This window comes from Salmo salar, chromosome 13, assembly GCF_965601325.2.
Source record: "Salmo salar chromosome 13, fSalSal1, whole genome shotgun sequence".
Classification (NCBI taxonomy): Eukaryota; Metazoa; Chordata; class Actinopteri; order Salmoniformes; family Salmonidae; genus Salmo; species Salmo salar.
Window position 1 is genome coordinate 99791874 of NC_138303.1, and position 19278 is coordinate 99811151.

Below are 19278 nucleotides of genomic sequence, written 5' to 3' on the forward strand. Positions count from 1 at the left end.
TGTGTTGCTGCCATGCTGTGTTGTCATGTGTTGCTGCCATGCTATGTTGTTGTCTTAGGTCTCTCTTTATGTGGTGTTGTCTCTCTTGTCGTGATGTGTGTTTTGTCCTATATTTTAATGTAATTTATTTATATTTTTAATCCCAGCCCCCGTCCCCACAGGAGGCCTTTTGCCTTTTGGTCGGGCTTCGTTGTAAATAAGAATTTGTTCTTAAATGACTAGCCTAGTTAAATAAAGGTTAAATAAAAAATAAATAAAATAAAAAACATGGTCATATTGTTTTAACCGTTTTAACCGACAAGCTGTTTTCTTTGCTGTAAAGCTGCAAGCATGCCTGTCACTCAGAGGCTGCATGGCAGTGAACTTGCAAAGTCTACTCAGACTAGTCAGTGCTCTTGGTTTTAACAATGTATCAACAACATTGCTCACTTTGCACGCTGCTCCAATTGAACAAATGTAAAAAGACTCATCTGGGTTTACATCCATGCTCGCCATCACGGCTAAATTATATATTTTTTAAACTGACGGAGGAATAGACACGCATGAAGAGCAGACGGAGAGAAGTAGGTAAGTGAGGACTGGTAGGGGATGCAGAGAGAAGCAGGTGAGTGAGGACTGGTAGTGTCAGGCAGTATCGGCTAGTATCAGGTAGTATCAGGCAGTGTCAGGCAGTATCAGCTAGTATCAGGTAGTATCAGGCAGGTAGTGTCAGGCAGTATCAGGCAGTGTCAGGCAGTATCAGCTAGTATCAGGTAGTATCAGGTAGTATCAGGCAGGTAGTGTCAGGCAGTATCAGGCAGTATCAGCTAGTATCAGGTAGTATCAGGCAGTATCAGGCAGTGTCAGGCAGTATCAGCTATTATCAGGTAGTATCAGGCAGGTAGTGTCAGGCAGTGTCAGGCAGTATCAGCTAGTATCAGGTAGTATCAGGCAGGTAGTGTCAGGCAGTATCAGGTCGTGTCAGGCAGTATCAGCTACTATCAGGTAGTATCAGGCAGGTATTGTCAGGTAGTATTAGGTAGTGTCAGGCAGTATCAGGTAGTATCAGGTAGTGTCAGGCAGTATCAGGTAGTATCAGGTAGTGTCAGGCAGTATCAGGTAGTATCAGGCAGGTAGTGTCAGGCAGTATCAGGTAGTATCAGGTAGTGTCAGGCAGTATCAGGTAGTATCAGGCAGGTAGTGTCAGGCAGTATCAGCTAGTATCAGGTAGTATCAGGCAAGTAGTGTCAGGCAGTATCAGGTAGTATCAGGCAGTATCAGGTAGTGTCAGGCAGTATCAGGTAGTATCAGGTAGTGTCAGGCAGTATCAGGTAGTATCAGGCAGGTAGTGTCAGGCAGTATCAGGTAGTATCGCGTAGTGTCAGGCAGTATCGGCTAGTATCAGGCAGTGTCAGGCAGTATCAGGAAGGTAGTATCAGGCAGTGTCAGGCAGTATCAGGAAGGTAGTATCAGGTAGTGTCAGGCAGTATCAGGAAGGTAGTATCAGGTATTGTCAGGGAGTATCAGGCAGGTAGTATCAAGTAGTATCAGGTAGTGTCAGGCAGGTAGTATCAGGTAGTGTCAGGTAGTGTCAGGGAGTATCAGGCGGGTAGTATATGGTATATGTGTATGGATGCAGAAACACAAAGCTGTGCTTTTCAGTTTGGACTAGAGATTGATCATCAATGTATTGCCATTTTGTGGTGAAACAGAGACGTTTTCTGTTGTTTATGCTTTCTTTTCACATTATCTCATATATTGGTGTTTTCTCTCCCGGGCAGTTGTCCTTCGTAGCTCAGGTGCCAGCGTTGGGTCTTGGGCTGTACCAGTTGAGTACGGCTGTGAGCGGCGGGGCAGAGACGGCAGAGTATGTTTTCCTCAGGCAAGGCGGCGAACTATCCGTCAACATGAAGCACTTCACCGTCAACATTCCCCAGGACGCCTCCACCCCCCTCAGCATCCACAACCCCCACCTCCAGATCTGGAGCTCCCCCACCACCGGCCTGATGGAGGTAAGCCATGCACAGCACAGCATAGCAAAGCTTTGCACAGCATAGCACAGCAAAGCATAGCAAACAGGGCCTAAAATTAACACCCGACACCTGCCAAATCCGGGTAGATTTTGGCATTGGCGGGTAAGACGTCCATTTCACCAGCCATGTTGGCGAGTGGTCAGGGCTCCACAGTGCAAGCATTTCACTCGCATTTGTGAATAAAAAGCATGATCACATTTATAGTAAAATAAATGCTGCAGTAGCTGTTTTCAAAGTATTTCTGCAGTTTTGTTTTATAGCTGCTAAATTAATCGCATAAAGTCAAAGAACTACAAATCCTATATAGCTTATCTCGTGCTGCAACACTGCCTGGCTGGGGGCTGTGCACACGTGAAGAGCTAAGTGAAAGATTCATTTTTAGAAGCGCTGCACACAGGCATACAAGTCGGTCTAATTTACGTGAAACTAAAGTTTACTGAAGTGAGACTTTGTCCTTGTATTTCTTGGCTATTTACATGGTTTTGTTCACAAGCTAGGTCGTTTTTTCGATGTTTGAGTTTCAACTGTTAGATAAGAGAAGACAATGCTTCTACTAGTCAAACTCAATCTCACAGACACAAACATGACTCCAGACACGCTACCGCGGTAACCTCGAAACTTTTTGTCTCATCTGTGATATTTTGGTTAAAAGACACAGGTCACCAAAAACATTCTGAAACAATATACCACATTACTTCTTACTAGTAATACATTTCTTGTTTTAGAAACATTACAAAGCATGCTCATCTGTTTTTTCTGTGTTTTGTTGGTGTAATTTTAGCGGGGGGAAAATATTTTGGTTGGTAAAAATCTGAGTGGCTTGTAGATTTTTAAATCTACCTGCCACTCTAGTTGGTGGACCAAAAAGTACATTTTATGCCCTGATAGCAAAGCTTAGCACAGCATAGCACAGCACAGCACAGCAGAGCACAGCATAGTTCAGATCACAGATGTTTTATTGTCACATACACCAGATAGGTGCAGTGAAATGTGCTGTTTTACAGGGTCAGCATTAGTAGTACGGTAAAGCATAGCACTGCACAACACAGCATAGCATACATAGTAAAGCATAGCACTACACAGCAGGGCATTGAACCAGAGTCATAAAGCGTATAGTGACTGTGACCCATAGGGCTTTGCACTGAAAGGTTGCATGGAATATATCACACTTCTAGACTCAATGGGACTGACCAGGTATCAAACCAGGGTTGTCTGTGTGACACAAGACTGCATTTTCCTCTGAGCTAAAGCCTAGGCATTAGTTGTGGGATGTCATACGAGCCTTCCGGTCTCAGGCATGAGTACTCATCACATTGTTCATCAAATCAGCTCAGCTACAACAACACACGATACAGAAGGTGTCTTATTATTATAGCGGTAGCTCTGTTCGCTCTCATCATTGATGCCAAACTGTCAGTGTAATGGTGATGATGTAAGTGTTAAATCCCGCTGTCTTCTGACTGACACGCTCAGAGATTGAAGCTGAAAGAGAACGGCTCAGAACACCAGATCAAGGTGGAGTTTGCGTGGTACGGCACAACCAGCAACCGAGATAAAAGCGGAGCCTACTTGTTCCTGCCCGACGGGGAAGCCAAGGTAATCTGACATCTTTATTAAACGTGATTGATGCTCCTTTGTCAACGTGAATCATTGCAGCTGTACTGAAACCCTGTGAAGAATAAAGGCTTCAGCTCTTACAGTTGTTCTGCTCCCCCAGTTTCCCGCTCTCTCTTCCCGCCCTTATTTGTGCTCCCTTACCAGCATGCTCTCTGTAGGAGGTATTATTGGCAGAGGATGGATGGGAGATGGTGTTAGGAGTGATTTGATCCCCATTGATTTTCTGTTCTCCTCCAGATGTACTCTCCCGCCCGGCCTCCAGTGATACGGGTAACCAAAGGATCTGTGTTCTCTGAAATCACCACTACCTTCGATCACGTGACACACACTCTACGCCTGTATAACGTTCAAGGTAAGGATGGAAATTGTGTGTGTGTGTGCGTGCATCTGCAATTGTAACCAGTGGTGGAAAAAGTACCCAATTTTCATACTTGAGTAAAGTAAAGATACCTTAATAAAAAATGACTCAAGTAAAAGTGAAAGTCACCCAGTAAAATACTACTTGTCTAAAAGTATTTGTTTTTAAATATACTTAAGTATCGTAAGTAAAAGTATAAATCATTTCAAATTACTTATATTAAGCAAACCAGACGACACAATTTTCTTGTTTTTAAAATGCATCGATAGTAGATGGACATTCCAACACTGAGACATAATATACAAACGAAACATTTGTGTTTAGTGAGTCCACCAGATCAGAGGTAGTAAGGATGACCACTGATGTTCTCTTGATAAGTGTGTGAATTGGACCATTTTCCTGTCTTGCTAAGCATTCAAAATGTAACAAATACTTTTGGGTGTCAGGGGAAATGCATGGAGTAAAAAGTACATTATAAGTAAAAGTAAAAGTTGTCAAAAATATAAATAGTAAAGTAAAGTACAGATACCCCCAAAAACTACTTAAGTAGTACTTAAAAAGATTTTTTACTTAAGTACTTTACACCACTGATTGTAAAATCAACCGAAAAGCTGGACAATGCATGGGACCTTGGAATAGGTAGAGAGTAGCCTACATGTATCAGAGATAGAAAAACAGAACCTTAAGATAGCAAAAGATCCTGAAATGTTTCTCTGTGGGAGAAGATCCAAAACACTATTCATCTTTTCATCTGTCTGTAGATGAGCTACATGAAGATTCACTCAGAGAGAGGGAGAGAGAGAGAGGTTTAGTCAGTGCGATACCATTGAACGGTTGCTTTCATAGAGAAAATGAGTGATGTTGGGTTGCATGCTTGGTGAGAAAGAGGAAGCTGCTGTCATGCTACCCAGGAGAAAGAGACCCTGAGGGTGCACATGTCATCTCACAGAAAAACAGTCCTTAATTGGACCCACCCATGCTGATTTTACTTAAGATAGAGAGAATGGTTTCATTGCCTATTTTGACCTGAGGTACAGCTACAGTATACAGCTTTTAGGAGATAAGGTTGCGGGACTTATTACTAGAGTTACACCATTATGTTGGTCTCATATTACTCTATTTGATGGCTCAATGTTCAGACTCAATTTCCTTTACCACTTTGGCTTTTACCCAAAGGCTATGTACTGTTTTTATTATAATTTTATGAAGAACTGCGGCAAATTTGTTCAACAGTTTTTTTTCCCGCCCCGGTGGATTAATTCAATTGGGTATGTAAAATGATATCAAACAATGTAAGATGTATTCCCAAAAAAGGGTTATCTGTTCCCAAAAATGATTTTGTGTACTAGGAGGCCTTCTGTAATAAGATTATCATTAATACCGTCATTGTAGGCCATCATTGTAAATAAGAATTTGTTCTTAACTGACTTGCCTAGTTAAATAAAGGTTAAAAAAAGAAATACAAAATAAAAAAATACCTCAAGCCAGGCCAAAGAAAAATGAAACTTTTGAATATGTCCCATAGCCATGAATAGGAACACAGATAAAAAATGTATTTGTCAGTATAATTTTGGTCGTAAGTCCAATTTTTTTTTAAATGTGAAGAAAAAAATATATCCAGACTATGTTTTACCACAGACCTTTCCTATAACGTCTCTTCCCTGAGGAATGTGTAGCAGCACCTGTGCCTGAGTAATACTGTAAGCACCACAGCATAGCGGGTGTTCAGTGTAGGCTCTCGCTTTCGCTCTCGCTCTCGCTCTCCTCTCGCTCTCGCTCTCCTCTCCTCTCCTCTCCTCTCCTCTCCTCTCCTCTCTCTCTCTCTTTCTTTTTCTCTCTCTCTCTCTCTCTCTCTCTCTCTCTAGGTGTGGAGGGCCAGGCAGTGGAGATATGTAACTTGGTAGATATAAGGGGGGAGTTCAACCATGAAATTGCAATGAGGTTAACATCAGATGTGGACAGCAAGGATCGATTCTTCACAGACCTCAACGGATTCCAGGTACTGTTACTGTATGACACAGATCTCTGTTTCTCTCTCTCTTTCACTCTCTCTCTTTCTCACTACCACTCTCTCTGCTCAGGCACTGCAGTGCCGTTCAATGAGAGAATGTTCATTTGTTTCGTACACACTGAAGGATAAGTGTAGAGGTTAATCATTCACAGCTGTACAATTAATTTATTCTTGTGTCATTTTAGCGTTAAATGGCTCCTCGAGTGCTTTAGTATGATTTTTAAGTTACCTGAAAGAGGGCAGGAGATAACACTGACAAAATCATTGAGTGAAGAATACACGGACCAAGAGCACACATACAAAGCCATGCAAAGAAACAAAGAAAACAGAACCATGTACAGTATACTAGCTATAGGCCAGAGCTCTGCAGTATACCAGCTACTGTCACACATTCCAACCCAAGAAATATTGCGTTCCTTGCTTCTGAACTGGCTTGTGCTTGGTCAATTATGACATGATTAGCAATTAACTATGATAGAAATGGCTATTTTGTAGCATTAGCTTGACATTGAAACTAGCTGAATGGGGGTATATTAGCTGTCCAAGTTCCCAGAAGGGACTTCATTGACGTCTTCCATTTTGTGTCATGACATAAAGTTTTGAACTGAAAACAAAAGCTGAAACGATTTGAATTTGTTCACGGGAGAATCTTCGGACAGATCAGCATTTGAGCGCCTTTGCCAATTAGATACGCTGCCATAGAGAGGCAGTTTTTTCCCCCTCAATCTCTATTTGCATGTTTTTGGCAGTCTGACGTTGATTTCAGGGATTAAGAGGGATTTACTGCCATCAGAGATGAAACGCAACTCAACGCTTAACACAAATTAAAAACAACAACATACTTGAACAGCTTCCCGCAGCCATTGTAGTCTAAACAAACTGGTCGGCTTAATTAAGATAAAGATCCCACTCAACACACCTGTTCTCTGGTGATTCAGTATGCTTGGGGCCAGGAGTTTTTCCCCTACAGGAAAAATTCTGGGTCCTCGTTAAAGTCTAGGGCTCTGAGTTTTTCCTGGTCAGGTCACATGGTCAGGAAGTACTCCTGATGCTATGTCATAGCACTCTTGTTTCTCAAGTACCCGCATTGCGCGTCGAGGCTCATTGCGCTTCAATCCATAGCGTCACTGTATAAAACGTGGGTATTGTGTAACCATGCTATGTATGTTGTCTGCAGATCCAGCCCAGAAGAACCATGGCCAAGCTTCCCCTGCAAGCCAACTTCTATCCCATGACCAGCATGGCCTACATCCAGGACCCCGGTACCAGACTGACCCTGCTCACTGCACAGTCTCTGGGCTCCGCCAGCCTCGTGAGTGGTGAGTGCAAGCCGGTGGATTTGTTTTCTGTTGTCTATTGGAAGGGCGTCAGTTCTTCAATTCTCCGGGAAAGATGACACCCCTGCTCGATTCTAAGCTTGCCATCTGTATACCAGTGGAGACTGCTGAGGGGAGGACAGCTCATAATAATGGCTGGAACGGAGCTAATGGAATGGCATCAACCACATGGAACCCATTCCACTCATTCCACTCCAGTCATTAACACGAGCCAGTCCTCCCCAATTAAGTTGCCACCAACCTCCTGTGGTGTATACAGTACATAATGTCATCAGCTATTTTGGCACCATGATGTGAAAAGAGGGGGAGATACAGTACGACGCGATTTAAAATGAGTAAAGTTTCTATCATGCTGTTTCTGGCCAATCTTTAAAAGACATCACGTTCTGTACTTGATGAATTTCTCTTATGTGACATATTGTTGTTTTATTCCTTTTGCTTATTTTCCGAATAACTGTAAGATGTAAATATTGTGTCGTTCCTGGAAGCTGTTGCCATAGTGATAACCAAAATATACCTGTGTTTTCCCCTCCAGGCCAGTTGGAGGTGATTATGGATCGTCGGCTGAACCAGGATGATAACCGCGGGCTGGGCCAGGGTGTTCTGGACAACAAAGTTACCGCCAGCACTTTCCGCCTGCTCCTGGAGAAGAGGGCCAAGACCGATGGGGTACTTACAACAGGGGTTTGAGATTGAGCTCACTACATATTCCGTTTTATCATTATCATACTTACTGTAGTTTGTAGTTCTACTGTAGTTTACTGATGTTCACTGACTTTTGAAGGTCAATTATGGAGACTTGATTAACACTAGAAAAGCCTTGCCTCGAGCCCCCCCCATGACTTGTTTTTTGGACGTCAACATTCTAAAGGTCTAAGAAATACATTTCATATATGCAATGGGAAAAAGTGTCCTTTGATTGTGTTTATTAAGGTCATAGGTAACATTATAATAAGAAATAACAATTATTTCAAATAACATAATAGCATTTTCATTAGGTTATGTTACTTTCGGCTATATAGAAAAACCACTAAAACACCACAATTCAAGAGTCAAATCCATCACAAAGAAATCCATTAGAATTTTGTTTTGGCAGGTCTTAAGAAACATTATATAAATAAGGAAATGTTTTTCAAAAGAACAGAATAACATATTTTAAGTTGTATTACTAGTCTTTGCTTAGTAGGCTGAGCTATGCTGCTCATGTGGTAAACAAATGGAACAGCGGTTTTTCTTGGAAAAAGTGATACTTTGAAATAGAGCTCGCCTCTTGAATTTTGAGAGTTATTTGACAAAGGTAAGTGTTTTAGAAACTTCAGAATCCACTCTTTCTGATACTAGATATAAATCAAAACATCTTACTTGCATGTGACCCTGTAGGATTTGAAAAAGTGACTTTTTGGCGCTCCGTTTCCCTGCCTCTGTGTCAATTCCATGCTGTGCCCATCTCTTCAATTTGACAATTGATAATATTGTCACCCATCAGACTATTGTCAATTTAATCTTGTCTTTAGGCTAACTCTATTATTATATGTGTGAAATTAGTTTAGAAATAGTTTTGGGCTATCAGCTACACAGGCTTACTAGCAGTGAATGAGGGCAGTGGGAAAAAATGACATGTTGACATGACATTTTGTTAGTGATATTAAGATTTTAACAATGACAGTGTGTTATATAGACTTACTTAGGAAAAGTCAAGGACGGGGGACATGACTTTAAAAATGGCAGAGTAAAAATAAATATGTACATTTGTTTTCCTTCCACATGACGCTCTCATCTTTTCTAGTGTTAAGACATTAGGGTTAAAACATTGTCATGTATTACATTATGATCATTCGTCTCTTTTTCCCCAGAGTATTGTCCTAATGTCCCTGTCTCTGCTTTGATATTTCTAGGGGGAGAAACCCTCACACCTCAGCTACCCGTCTCTGCTGAGTCACGTGTCGTCGCTGTACCTGAACCACCCTCTGATCTCCATGGCTATCAGCACGAAGGCACAGTCCCTGTCCTTGTCCGCTTTCACCCCGCTGGCCTCATCCCTGCCCTGTGACATCCACTTGGTCAATTTACGCAGCATACAGTCCAAGGTAATGCTACAGAATACTTCCGTACTTCTCTTTTCTCCCTGTGGAGCATAAGGCCGCAAAAAGCTTATGCTTTACATTGTTACTCGTATATCTGTGTAGTAAGGCTTTAATTACATTGCATTTGCATGTTGTTTTCTAGTGATTTAATCATTGCTTTGTACTTGCATATTCATGGAGTTGAGACATGAACCGTTCCAATTATGTAGCTAGTAACAAAGAAACGCTCAGGTCATTTGCTACTGTATGTAAATCCTGAATAACTATGTAATAATATGTTAATACAATGTTGTTACTAGAGTAGTTACAGGGTTACTACACCAGAGCAACTTCATAGAAAGACTACGAGTTACCAAGTTTTCTGAAATGATGACTGTACCGCTGTGTTCTCATGGTCATGCTTTTTATTAAGATCCGCCTTGGCTGTATTGATTTAAACCTACCTATGTGGAATCCTGGTTTCATCTCTTGTTTGTTAGGACAAAACACACACTCAGCACTCCTCCATTAATTGTCCTTATATCATCTCTGTAAATACACTACATCTCTGTGTTGTACATCTTCTATAATCTCCTACTTTGTTGTCGCATGGCCCGTTAACTCTGATGATAGAGCTGTCTCTCATGTCAAAGATCGAGCTAATTGTTCCGCTGAGAAGGGGAATCTGCTGACCAATTTGCTCAATTATCGATTGTAAAGTCACGCTCTGACATCCAATTTGACTCTGAGAACAAATCAAAAGAGGAGACGGTAGCGTGAAATGTGTTAGAGACGAGGGCTTTGTATGGATTTACACGAATACTCACATGATGACACCACTGCCGCAACTACCATCCCACTTAGTATGCACTGTGGCATCTCTCCATTTACTCAGCCAGGGACTGTGGATGGAAAAGAAACACCATTTCTGGAGGGAGGATGAAATTGACTTGGACTTGTGCTGTCAGGTAGTAAACTACAGTAGTTACCCTGTTTCAGAGTCAGACCTGGGTTTAAATACGATTTGAAATCTTTAAAATACCTTAAGCGTTTGCTCTCGCCTGCCTGGAGTTCCAGATAGGAGCGTTGCAGTGTTGAAACTACTCTATTGGTCCATTAAGCCAGTCAGTTTTCGAATAGTATGTGAACCCATGTCTGTTTCAGAATCAACTCCTCGAACATGGCTGTGGAAATGCAGCTGACCTGTGAAAGGGTGGTCTCTATAATGGCTCCAGTGTTGAGGCTGGTGGGGGGGCAGTTGGGGTCTTTGTGGGGACTGAATCATTTGTCACTGGTCCTACAGGAGGACGGGGGTGGTCCGTCGGACGAGGCGGCTTTGATTCTGCACAGAAAAGGCTTTGACTGCGCCTTCTCCAATAGGAACACAGGGCTACTGTGTGCCACCACGCAGGGGAAGGTAAAGCTGCCACACACATGCCGACACTCTAACACATACAGGAGCACACAGACACAGGCATACACACACAGAGAGACACCCGTGCATGCATGCACACAAACACACACACGCACATGCACACCAAAATGAAAGAGATATACTGAAAAAAAACGTGTTTAAAGTGTTTCATGAGCTGAAATAAAAGATCCCAGAAATGTTCCATATGCAAAAAAATATTATTTCTCTCAAATGTTGTGCACAAATTTGTTTACATCCCTGTTAGTCAGCATTTCTCCTTTGTCAAGATAATCTGTCAATCTGACAGGTGTGGCATTTCAAGAAGCTGATTAAACAGCATGATCATTACAGAGGTGCACCTTGTGCTGGGGACAATAAAAGACCACTCTAAAATGTGAAGTTTTGTCACACAACCCAATGCCACAGATGTCTCAAGTTTTGAGGGAGCGTGCAATTGGCATGCTAACTGCAGAAATGTCCACCACTGTTGCCAGAGAATTGAATGTTCATTTCTCTACAATAAGCTGCCTCTAACGTCGTTTTAGAGAATTTGTCAGTACGTTCAACCAACCTCACAACCACAGATCACATGTAACCACGCCAACCCAGGACCTCCACATCCGGCTTCTTCACCTGTGTCACGTCCTGACCATAGTAAGATGTTATTTTCTATGGTAGAGTAGGTCAGGGCGTGGCAGGGGGTGTTTTGTGTTTTTCTATGTTTTGTATTTCTATGTTGTTGTTTTTTTGGGGATGATCTCCAATTAGAGGCAGCAGGTCCTCGTTGTCTCTAATTGGAGATCATACTTAAGTAGGGTTTTTTTCCTACCTGTGTTTGTGGGTAGTTGTCTTCTGTTTAGTTTATGTACATGACAGAACTGTGCGCTTTCGTTTTTCTCTTTGTTATTTTTCCTTTAGTGTTTTGAGTTATAATAAATATTCATCATGAGCAATCAACACGCTGCACTTTGGTCCCCTCTCTACGACAGCCGTTACAGAACTACCCACCACCAAAGGACCAAGCAGCGTGATCAGGAATGGACCTGGGAAGAAATTCTGGATGGCAAGGGATCCTATACGTGGGAGGAGATCCAAGCTGGAAGGGATCACCTCCCATGGGAACAGGTGGAGGTAGCGAGAGTGGAATGGCGACGAGAAGAGGAACTAGGCAAGCACAAGAGGCAGCCCCCCCAAAACATTGGGGGGGGGGGGCACACGGGGAGATTGGCAGAGTCAGGGTGGAGACCTGAGCCAACTCCCCGTGCTTACCGTGGGGGGCGAGTGATCGAGCAAGCCCCGTTTAATGCGGGGATGCGCACTGTGTCGCCAGTGCGCAACTACAGCCTGGTGCGCTCGGTGCAAGCTTCCCACAGTTGCCGTGTTGGCATTCATCCAGGAAGGATTCTGCCTGCTCAGCGTTCCTGGTCTCCGGTGCGTCTCTTCGGCCCAGGTTATCCTGCGCCAGCTCTACGCACGGTACCCCCAGTTCGCCAGCACAAACCTGTGCGACCTGTTACAACGCCCCGCGCTTGCGGGGGGCTATAGGGGTTATCCAGCCAGGACGGGTTGTGCCAGCCATAAGCTCCAGACCTCCAGTGCGCCTCCACGGCCCAGTATACCCTGTGCCTGCTCTGCGCACCCGGCCTCCAGCGACGTTCCCTAGTCCAGAACTCTCAACGACGTTCCCTAGTCCGGTGAGACCTATTCCAGCTCCACGAAAGAAGCCTCCAGTGATGATCTATGGTCCGAAGCCTCCAGTGATGATCCATGGCACGAAGCCTCCAGTGATGATCCATGGCCCGGAGCCTGTAGGGATGATCCATGGTTCGATTCCCACGGGGGACCAGTACGGGGGGGGGAAGAAGAAAAAAAATGTAAGAAATGTATGCATTCACTACTGTAAGTCGCTCTGGATAAGAGCGTCTGCTAAATGACTAAAATGTAAAATAAAAATGTAAGAAGCCTGTAGGGATGATCCATAGCCCGGAGCCTGTAGAGATGATCCATGGCACAAAGCCTCCAGTGATAATCCATGGCGCGGAACCTCCAGTGATGATCCCTGGCACGGAGCCTGCAGCAAAGGTTCCCAGTTCGGAACCTCCAGCGACGCTCCCCAGTCCGGATCCTCCAGCGACGCTCCCCAGTCCGGAGTCTCCAGCGATGCTCCCCAGTCCGGAGTCTCCAGCGATGCTCCCCAGTCCGGATCCGCCAGCGATGCTCCCTAGTACAGAACCTCCTGAGACGGCCTGCAGCCCAGAACCTCCTGAGACGGCCTGCAGCACAGAACCTCCTGAGACGGCCTGCAGCACAGAACCTCCTGAGACGGTTTGCAGCCCAGAACCTCCAGCTGCAGCCTGCAGCCCAAAACCTCCAGCGGCGGTCTGCAGCACAGAGCCTCCGGCGATGATCTACAGTCCGGTTCCTCCTCCGATGATCCACGGTCCGGTGGTAGTGAAGCAGAGGGATCAGCGGGTGCAGCGGGGGTTACGCCCCGAACCAGAGCTGCCTCCTCTGCTGGAGGATAAGGTTATGTGGACTGCACTAGAGCCGCCATAGACAGGAGTTACCCACCCTACCCTCCCTTTTGTTTTGTTTTTGGGGGGTTGTTATTGTGTTTAGGTGCGGTCGGAGTCCGCACCTTTGGGGGGGGTACTGTCACTTCCTGACCATAGTAAGATGTTATTGACCATAGTAAGTAGGTCAGGACGTGACAGGGGGTGTTTTGTGTTTTTCTATGTTTTGTATTTCTGTGTTTAAGTTCTAGTTTTCTATTTCTATGTTGTTGTTTTTTGGGATGATCTCCAATTAGAGGCAGCTGGTCCTCGTTGTCTCTAATTGGAGATCATACTTAAGTAAGGTTTTTTTCCCACCTGTGTTTGTGGGTAGTTGTCTTCTGTTTAGTTTATGTACCTGACAGAACTGTGCGCTTTCGTTTTTCTCTTTGTTATTTTTCCTTTAGTGTTTTGAGTTATAATAAATATTGATCATGAGCAATCAACACGCTGCACTTTGGTCCCCTCTCTACGACAGCCGTTACAACCTGCAGGGTCGTCTGAGGCCAGCCACTCAGACAGCTGATGAAACTGAGGAGTGTTTCTGTCTGTAATAAAGCCCTTTTGTAGGAAAAAAATCATTCTGATTGGTAGGGCCTGACTCCCCAGTGGGTGGGCCTATGCCAATTCATGTGAAAACCATAGATTAGGGCCTAGGTAATTTATGTAAATTAACTGATTTCCTAATATGAACTGTAACACAGTGAAACCTTAGAAATGTTTTGCATGTTGCGTTTATATTTTTGCTCAGTATACTCTACCCTATTAATATCTTCTAAAATAATAGGATATTTCATCATGATCAAAGCCGGCGTCAAATACTTTTATTAAACCATCAACTCCTTTTATAATGGGTTCTCTATTCCAACATGCGGTTATAACGTCATTGTTCATGTTTGGTTTGGTTCTCTCACAGATCCACACGGAGAAGCTGTTTTCAGAACTGAGATTCCAGAGCATCATCCCCGTATCCCTGACTCTGATGCATACGACTGAGGGAGGGTCGAGCAAAGAGGAAATCAGACTGAAACCAATGGAGATCAGCACATACCGCGTGCAGCTGACATGACAGCTGGCCAGAGAGCCTAGTCAGTGCCTGCCACGGCACATGCCCAAAATCTGGCCTCTGTTCCTGTGCCGAAAAACATTGTCAGCGAGGCTATGCAGAAGCCTAGGGACATAGTACATCCTTGGAACAGACGGAAGTAGGGAAAGAGGAAGAGAGAAAGAAGGAGAGAGGGAGGAGGATTAGGAAGAAGAGAGGGAGGAGGGGTAGAAAGGAGAGAGGCAGGAGGAGAAGGAAATGGAACTTGATTAAGCTTCATTCTAAAAGTGCAATATGATATTGTTTGAATCCAGTATCCCTAGTTATCCTGCAGTCTCAGGTTCTGTCTGTGTTGCGAACGTTTGTGTTGCAATTTCACTTGAACTCACTCTACTGAGAAGACCACAGGTCCAGATTTCCTTTTCCACTAATATGATTTTGTACAATGTGATTTCTTGTCTTGTTTTACCAAGGTATGGTTACAATCATAGTGAATATTGCTTAAAGTCATTGGCATGCCGAAAAAAAGATTTGAACGCCAACTGATTCTAATTATATATTTTTTTATATGTTTCATTTCAAGTGAGATGCTGTTTTTATTTTTCCAAAGAGCAAAAATGTGCCTTATTTCTCAATTTCATAATGAGCCCAATGTACATATGCTTATGTTGTTCCCCTTGGAGAAAAATGTCCATTATAATTTACTATCAATGCGAAATTACTGAAGCAAATAGTTGTTATATAATTGACATGTGACATCACATTCATTGATATAGGTCTGTTATTGTGACCTTCATATACGTATTGTTGTGAATTATCCCTTTTTTGTTGTTTTACACAGCTATGCTACTCTTGGTACAGCGCACCAGTCAGTCAGATGTTTTGATCAAGAAATGTTCAAAGGTGTATCAATAATAAAGCCTTTTAATCAGTTGCAGTTGCAGGAAAACGGCACCGCGGGTTGACTTAGAATGTTCACACTGTGTTGAGGTGTTACTGTGAAAACAGACACACCCCACAAGCTGTTCCTCTCTGGGAAAATGTCCTAATTGGATGTTGATGAAAAAAACACACCTGTAGCGTTAACTTTCAAAGCCGGTTTCCCAGACATGGAAAAATCCAGGTTCTGCATTAGAAAGCACTTTCAATGGAAATTTGGCATCGAACATGCTTTTTAGTCCAGGACTAGGCTTAATCTGTGTCCGGGAAACCGCCACTCAGTGTGGTTTATTATAATCTGTGATTGATTGAATTGGGGCCTACAGCCTAGATATCAAACTATGCAACTGATCCAACTTACCATTGATACCGTATATGCAGCAATCCCCTCTTTTCTCCTCGTGCATCTGAACGAGTTGAATCTTCTAAATCTACAATAGTTAGTCATTACATTCTTGAGACACATTTTGTTACTATGGCCAAAAGCGTACGACTGCTTGCTTAAGCATATGACACATGCCAAAGGTCACAAAACCTGTCATATTTGCGCAACTATTTTTGTTTTGTTCCGTTCTTGCCTGTGATCTTGGCTAACAGATGGAATGCCTCAAACTGGTACCTTGACTGAGCCATTTTCAAATCCACTTCAACATGTTGCCATGGTGTTTTTTAATTAATGTTTTGAACACGTTTGTGAAGTTCCAAGGATATGGAAATGTTCCCTTACATTTCCTGGGGTGTTTAGAGGTGAGCATATCTTATGTGTGGTACGGAAGAATGCCTAGCTATTCTGGTGGTCAAATAATTGCGCCTTTACTGTCATGGTAAGGAATTAGAATTCTTGTGACATTGGTTGCTAATTTTTTTGAATGTCTATTTGTGTCAATGTAAATTAATGTGGAAATGGTTGTTCCGTAATGTTTGAATGTGAATGTGAATGTCAAAGCTAGTTTAACAGTTGTATCACATCTGATTAAATTATGGGAAAAAAATGTATTATCTCCTTTTGAGCGACAAAACTCAATTTCAAGACAGAAGCTGGTCTAGGATGATTTGAAATCAAAAGCATATTTGAGAAACAATACACTTTACTTGGTATAGAATTGTTATTGTTCTATTGTCTGTCTTTGAAACTCAGCATTAGGGTATGGTGTTATGCGCAAATCTCTTTCTACCAATGTTGCTTGTTGAGAGTAAAATGTTGTCATTGTTTATCTTTCTGTAAATGTCATATAATGGGAGAATAAAAAATAATGAAATCCAAGTTAGTTTTGTCGATTAAATAAAGTGCATAAAACCATTTGCAGTTGTTGTATGCAAGACAATATTTCCCCCCAAAAAGGAACTCAGTCCGGCTTTCAACTTAATCTTAAGAGCTGTAACAGTAGGCTAAACAAGGTGCAATTTCTAAATTGGATAGTGCATCATCAGTTTTCCTCTTGTCATGCCAGTCATTGCACAGTCATATAGTTGAAATTGGAAGTTTACATACACTTAGGTTGGAGTCATTAAAACTCGTTTTTCAACCAGTCCATATATTTCTTGTTAACAAACGATATTTTTGTCAAGTTGGTTAGGACATCTACTTTGTGCATGACACAAGTAATTTTACCAACAATTGTTTACAGACAGATTATTTCACTTATAATTCACTGTATCACAATTCCAGTGGGTCAGAAGTTTACGTACTGTACACTAAGTTGACTGTGCCTTTAAACAGCTTGGAAAATTCCATAAAAATGATATCAATGCTTTAGAAGCTTCTGATAGGCTAATTGACATAATTTGAGTCAATTGGAGGTGTATTTGGATGTATTTCAAGGCCTACCTTCAAACTCAGTGCCTCTTTGCTCGACATCATGAGAAAATTAAAAGAAATCAGCCAAGACCTCAGAAAATAAATTGTAGTCTGGTTCATCTTTGGGAGCAATTTCCAAATGCCTGAAGGTACCGCGTTCATCTGTACAAACAATAGTACGCAAGTATAAACAACATGGGACCACGCAGCCATCATACCGCTCAGGAAGGAGACGCGTTCTGTCTCCTAGAGATGAACGTACTTTGGTGGGAAAAGTGCAAATCAATCCCAGAACAACAACAAATTACCTTGTGAAGATGCTGGAGAAAACAGGTACAAAAGTATCTATATCCACAGTAAAACGAGTCCTATATCGACATAACCTGAAAGGACCCTCAGCAAGCAAGAAGCCACTGCTCCAAAACCGCCATAAACAAATCCAGACTACGGTTTGCAACTGCACATGGGGACAAAGATCATACTTTTTGGAAAAATGTCTTTGGTCTGATAAAACAAAAATAGAACTGTTTGGCCGTAATGGCCATCGTTATGTTTAGAGGAAAAAGGGGGATGCTTGCAAGCCGAAGAACACCATCCCAACTGTCAAGCACGGGGGTAGCAGCATCATGTTGTGGGGGTGCTTTGCTGCAGGAGGGACTGGTGCACTTTACAAAATAGATTGCATCATGGGGCAGGAAAATTATGTAGATATATTGACGCAACAGCTCAAGACATCAGTCAGGAAGTTAAAGCTTGGTCGCAAATTGATCTTCCAAATGGACAATGACCCCAAGCATACTTCCAAAGTTGTGGCAAAATGGCTTAAGGACAACAAAGTCAAGGTATTGGAGTGGCCATCACAAAGCCCTGACCTCAATCCTATAGAAAATGTGTGGGCAGAACTGAAAAAGCGTGTGCGAGCAAGGAGGCCTACAAACCTGACTCAGTTACACCAGCTCTGTCAGGAGGAATGGGCCAAAATTTACCCAACTTATTGTGGGAAGCTTGTGGAAGGCTACCCGAAACATTTGAACAAGTTAAACAATTTAAAGGCAATGCTACCAAATACTAATTGAGTGTATGTAAACTTCTGACCCACTGGGAATGTGATGAAAGAAACAAAAGCTGAAATAAATAATTCTCTCTACTATTATTCTGACATTTCACATCCTTCAAATAAAGTGGTGATCCTAACTGACCTAAGACAGGGAAGTTTTACTAGGATTAAATGTCAGGAATTGTGAAAAACTGAGTTTAAATGTATTTGGCTAAGGTGTATGTAAACTTTCGACTTCAACTGTATGTATGTAAACACATCGCTCCGGATGCATCATTGTTCCTAAATGTATTCATGTTTATTTTATACCAGTTTCAAGTTATAAAGACTTGCTTAGTCATCCAAATCAACGTGATTTGTTTTAAATCAATGAATTCTTAAATTAATGTATTTAATTTTAAACATCTATTTTAAATTTGGGGTGGACTGTACTGTAGGACTAATGGTTCTGGTTCTGGAAAGTCCTTGCTGTGCCTTCAGATGTTTATGAGTTTCTGCATCAACCCAAAGACAGAGCAGGATGGGATTCTAGACATATTATGGGCTGGTTACCCAAACCAAGATTAAGCCTAGTTCTGGACTGAAAATCACTTTCACTGGAGATTCTAAATTGAGCATGTTTTTGTAGTTTAGTCTTCATCTGGGTGTGTCAAAAACTGGCCCATATATAATCTACACACTAAATTAACTTGTCTCTCTCTCTCTTTTCATTTCTTTCATTATCACTAAAAGTATGTCATCCTCTTTTCCTGGAAGGGATGCATCCGAGAGGTTGTTGGCCATGGCAAATGGCAATCCATGTAAATCATGGAGAAAAAGGAGTGGGAAACCAAGCAAACATTGAAATGAGCAAAAATATAACCACATCTATTTTAGTTTTGGTTATTCATTTTTCAACATCTTTAGATATTAGGCCTATATGACTCTACATTGCAGACCTTACAGTTTAAAGTAAGAGTATGGTCCAATGAAACAGCTTGGGTTAGCCATTATATTTACACTAAAAGTCTAATCTAAAACTGTAATTCCCTATCCTGGTCTGCAGTTTGTCAGGGTTTTCACTGAGTTTGGTGTC

At 42.4% G+C, this 19278-nt stretch overlaps 1 protein-coding gene across 2 annotated transcripts in view; it reads left to right on the plus strand.

The window, feature by feature from the left end:
• The window catches only part of LOC106568341 (alpha-mannosidase 2), a 50575-nt gene extending 33963 nt beyond the window's left edge, over positions 1 to 16612 (plus strand). The window contains exons 14-22 of one of the 2 annotated variants that reach the window (XM_014138604.3): positions 1761 to 1991; positions 3486 to 3608; positions 3867 to 3981; positions 5853 to 5986; positions 7176 to 7317; positions 7871 to 8004; positions 9231 to 9422; positions 10702 to 10815; positions 14281 to 16612. In XM_014138604.3, the coding sequence (XP_013994079.2) occupies positions 1761 to 1991; positions 3486 to 3608; positions 3867 to 3981; positions 5853 to 5986; positions 7176 to 7317; positions 7871 to 8004; positions 9231 to 9422; positions 10702 to 10815; positions 14281 to 14433 (1338 nt within the window). In that variant the 3' untranslated portion in view covers positions 14434 to 16612. Of the gene's footprint in view, positions 1 to 1760; positions 1992 to 3485; positions 3609 to 3866; positions 3982 to 5852; positions 5987 to 7175; positions 7318 to 7870; positions 8005 to 9230; positions 9423 to 10293; positions 10674 to 10701; positions 10816 to 14280 lie in introns of those variants that run through there. The other variant, XM_045692502.2, reaches the window with a different exon arrangement.
• The last annotated feature ends 2666 nt before the right edge of the window (positions 16613 to 19278 follow it).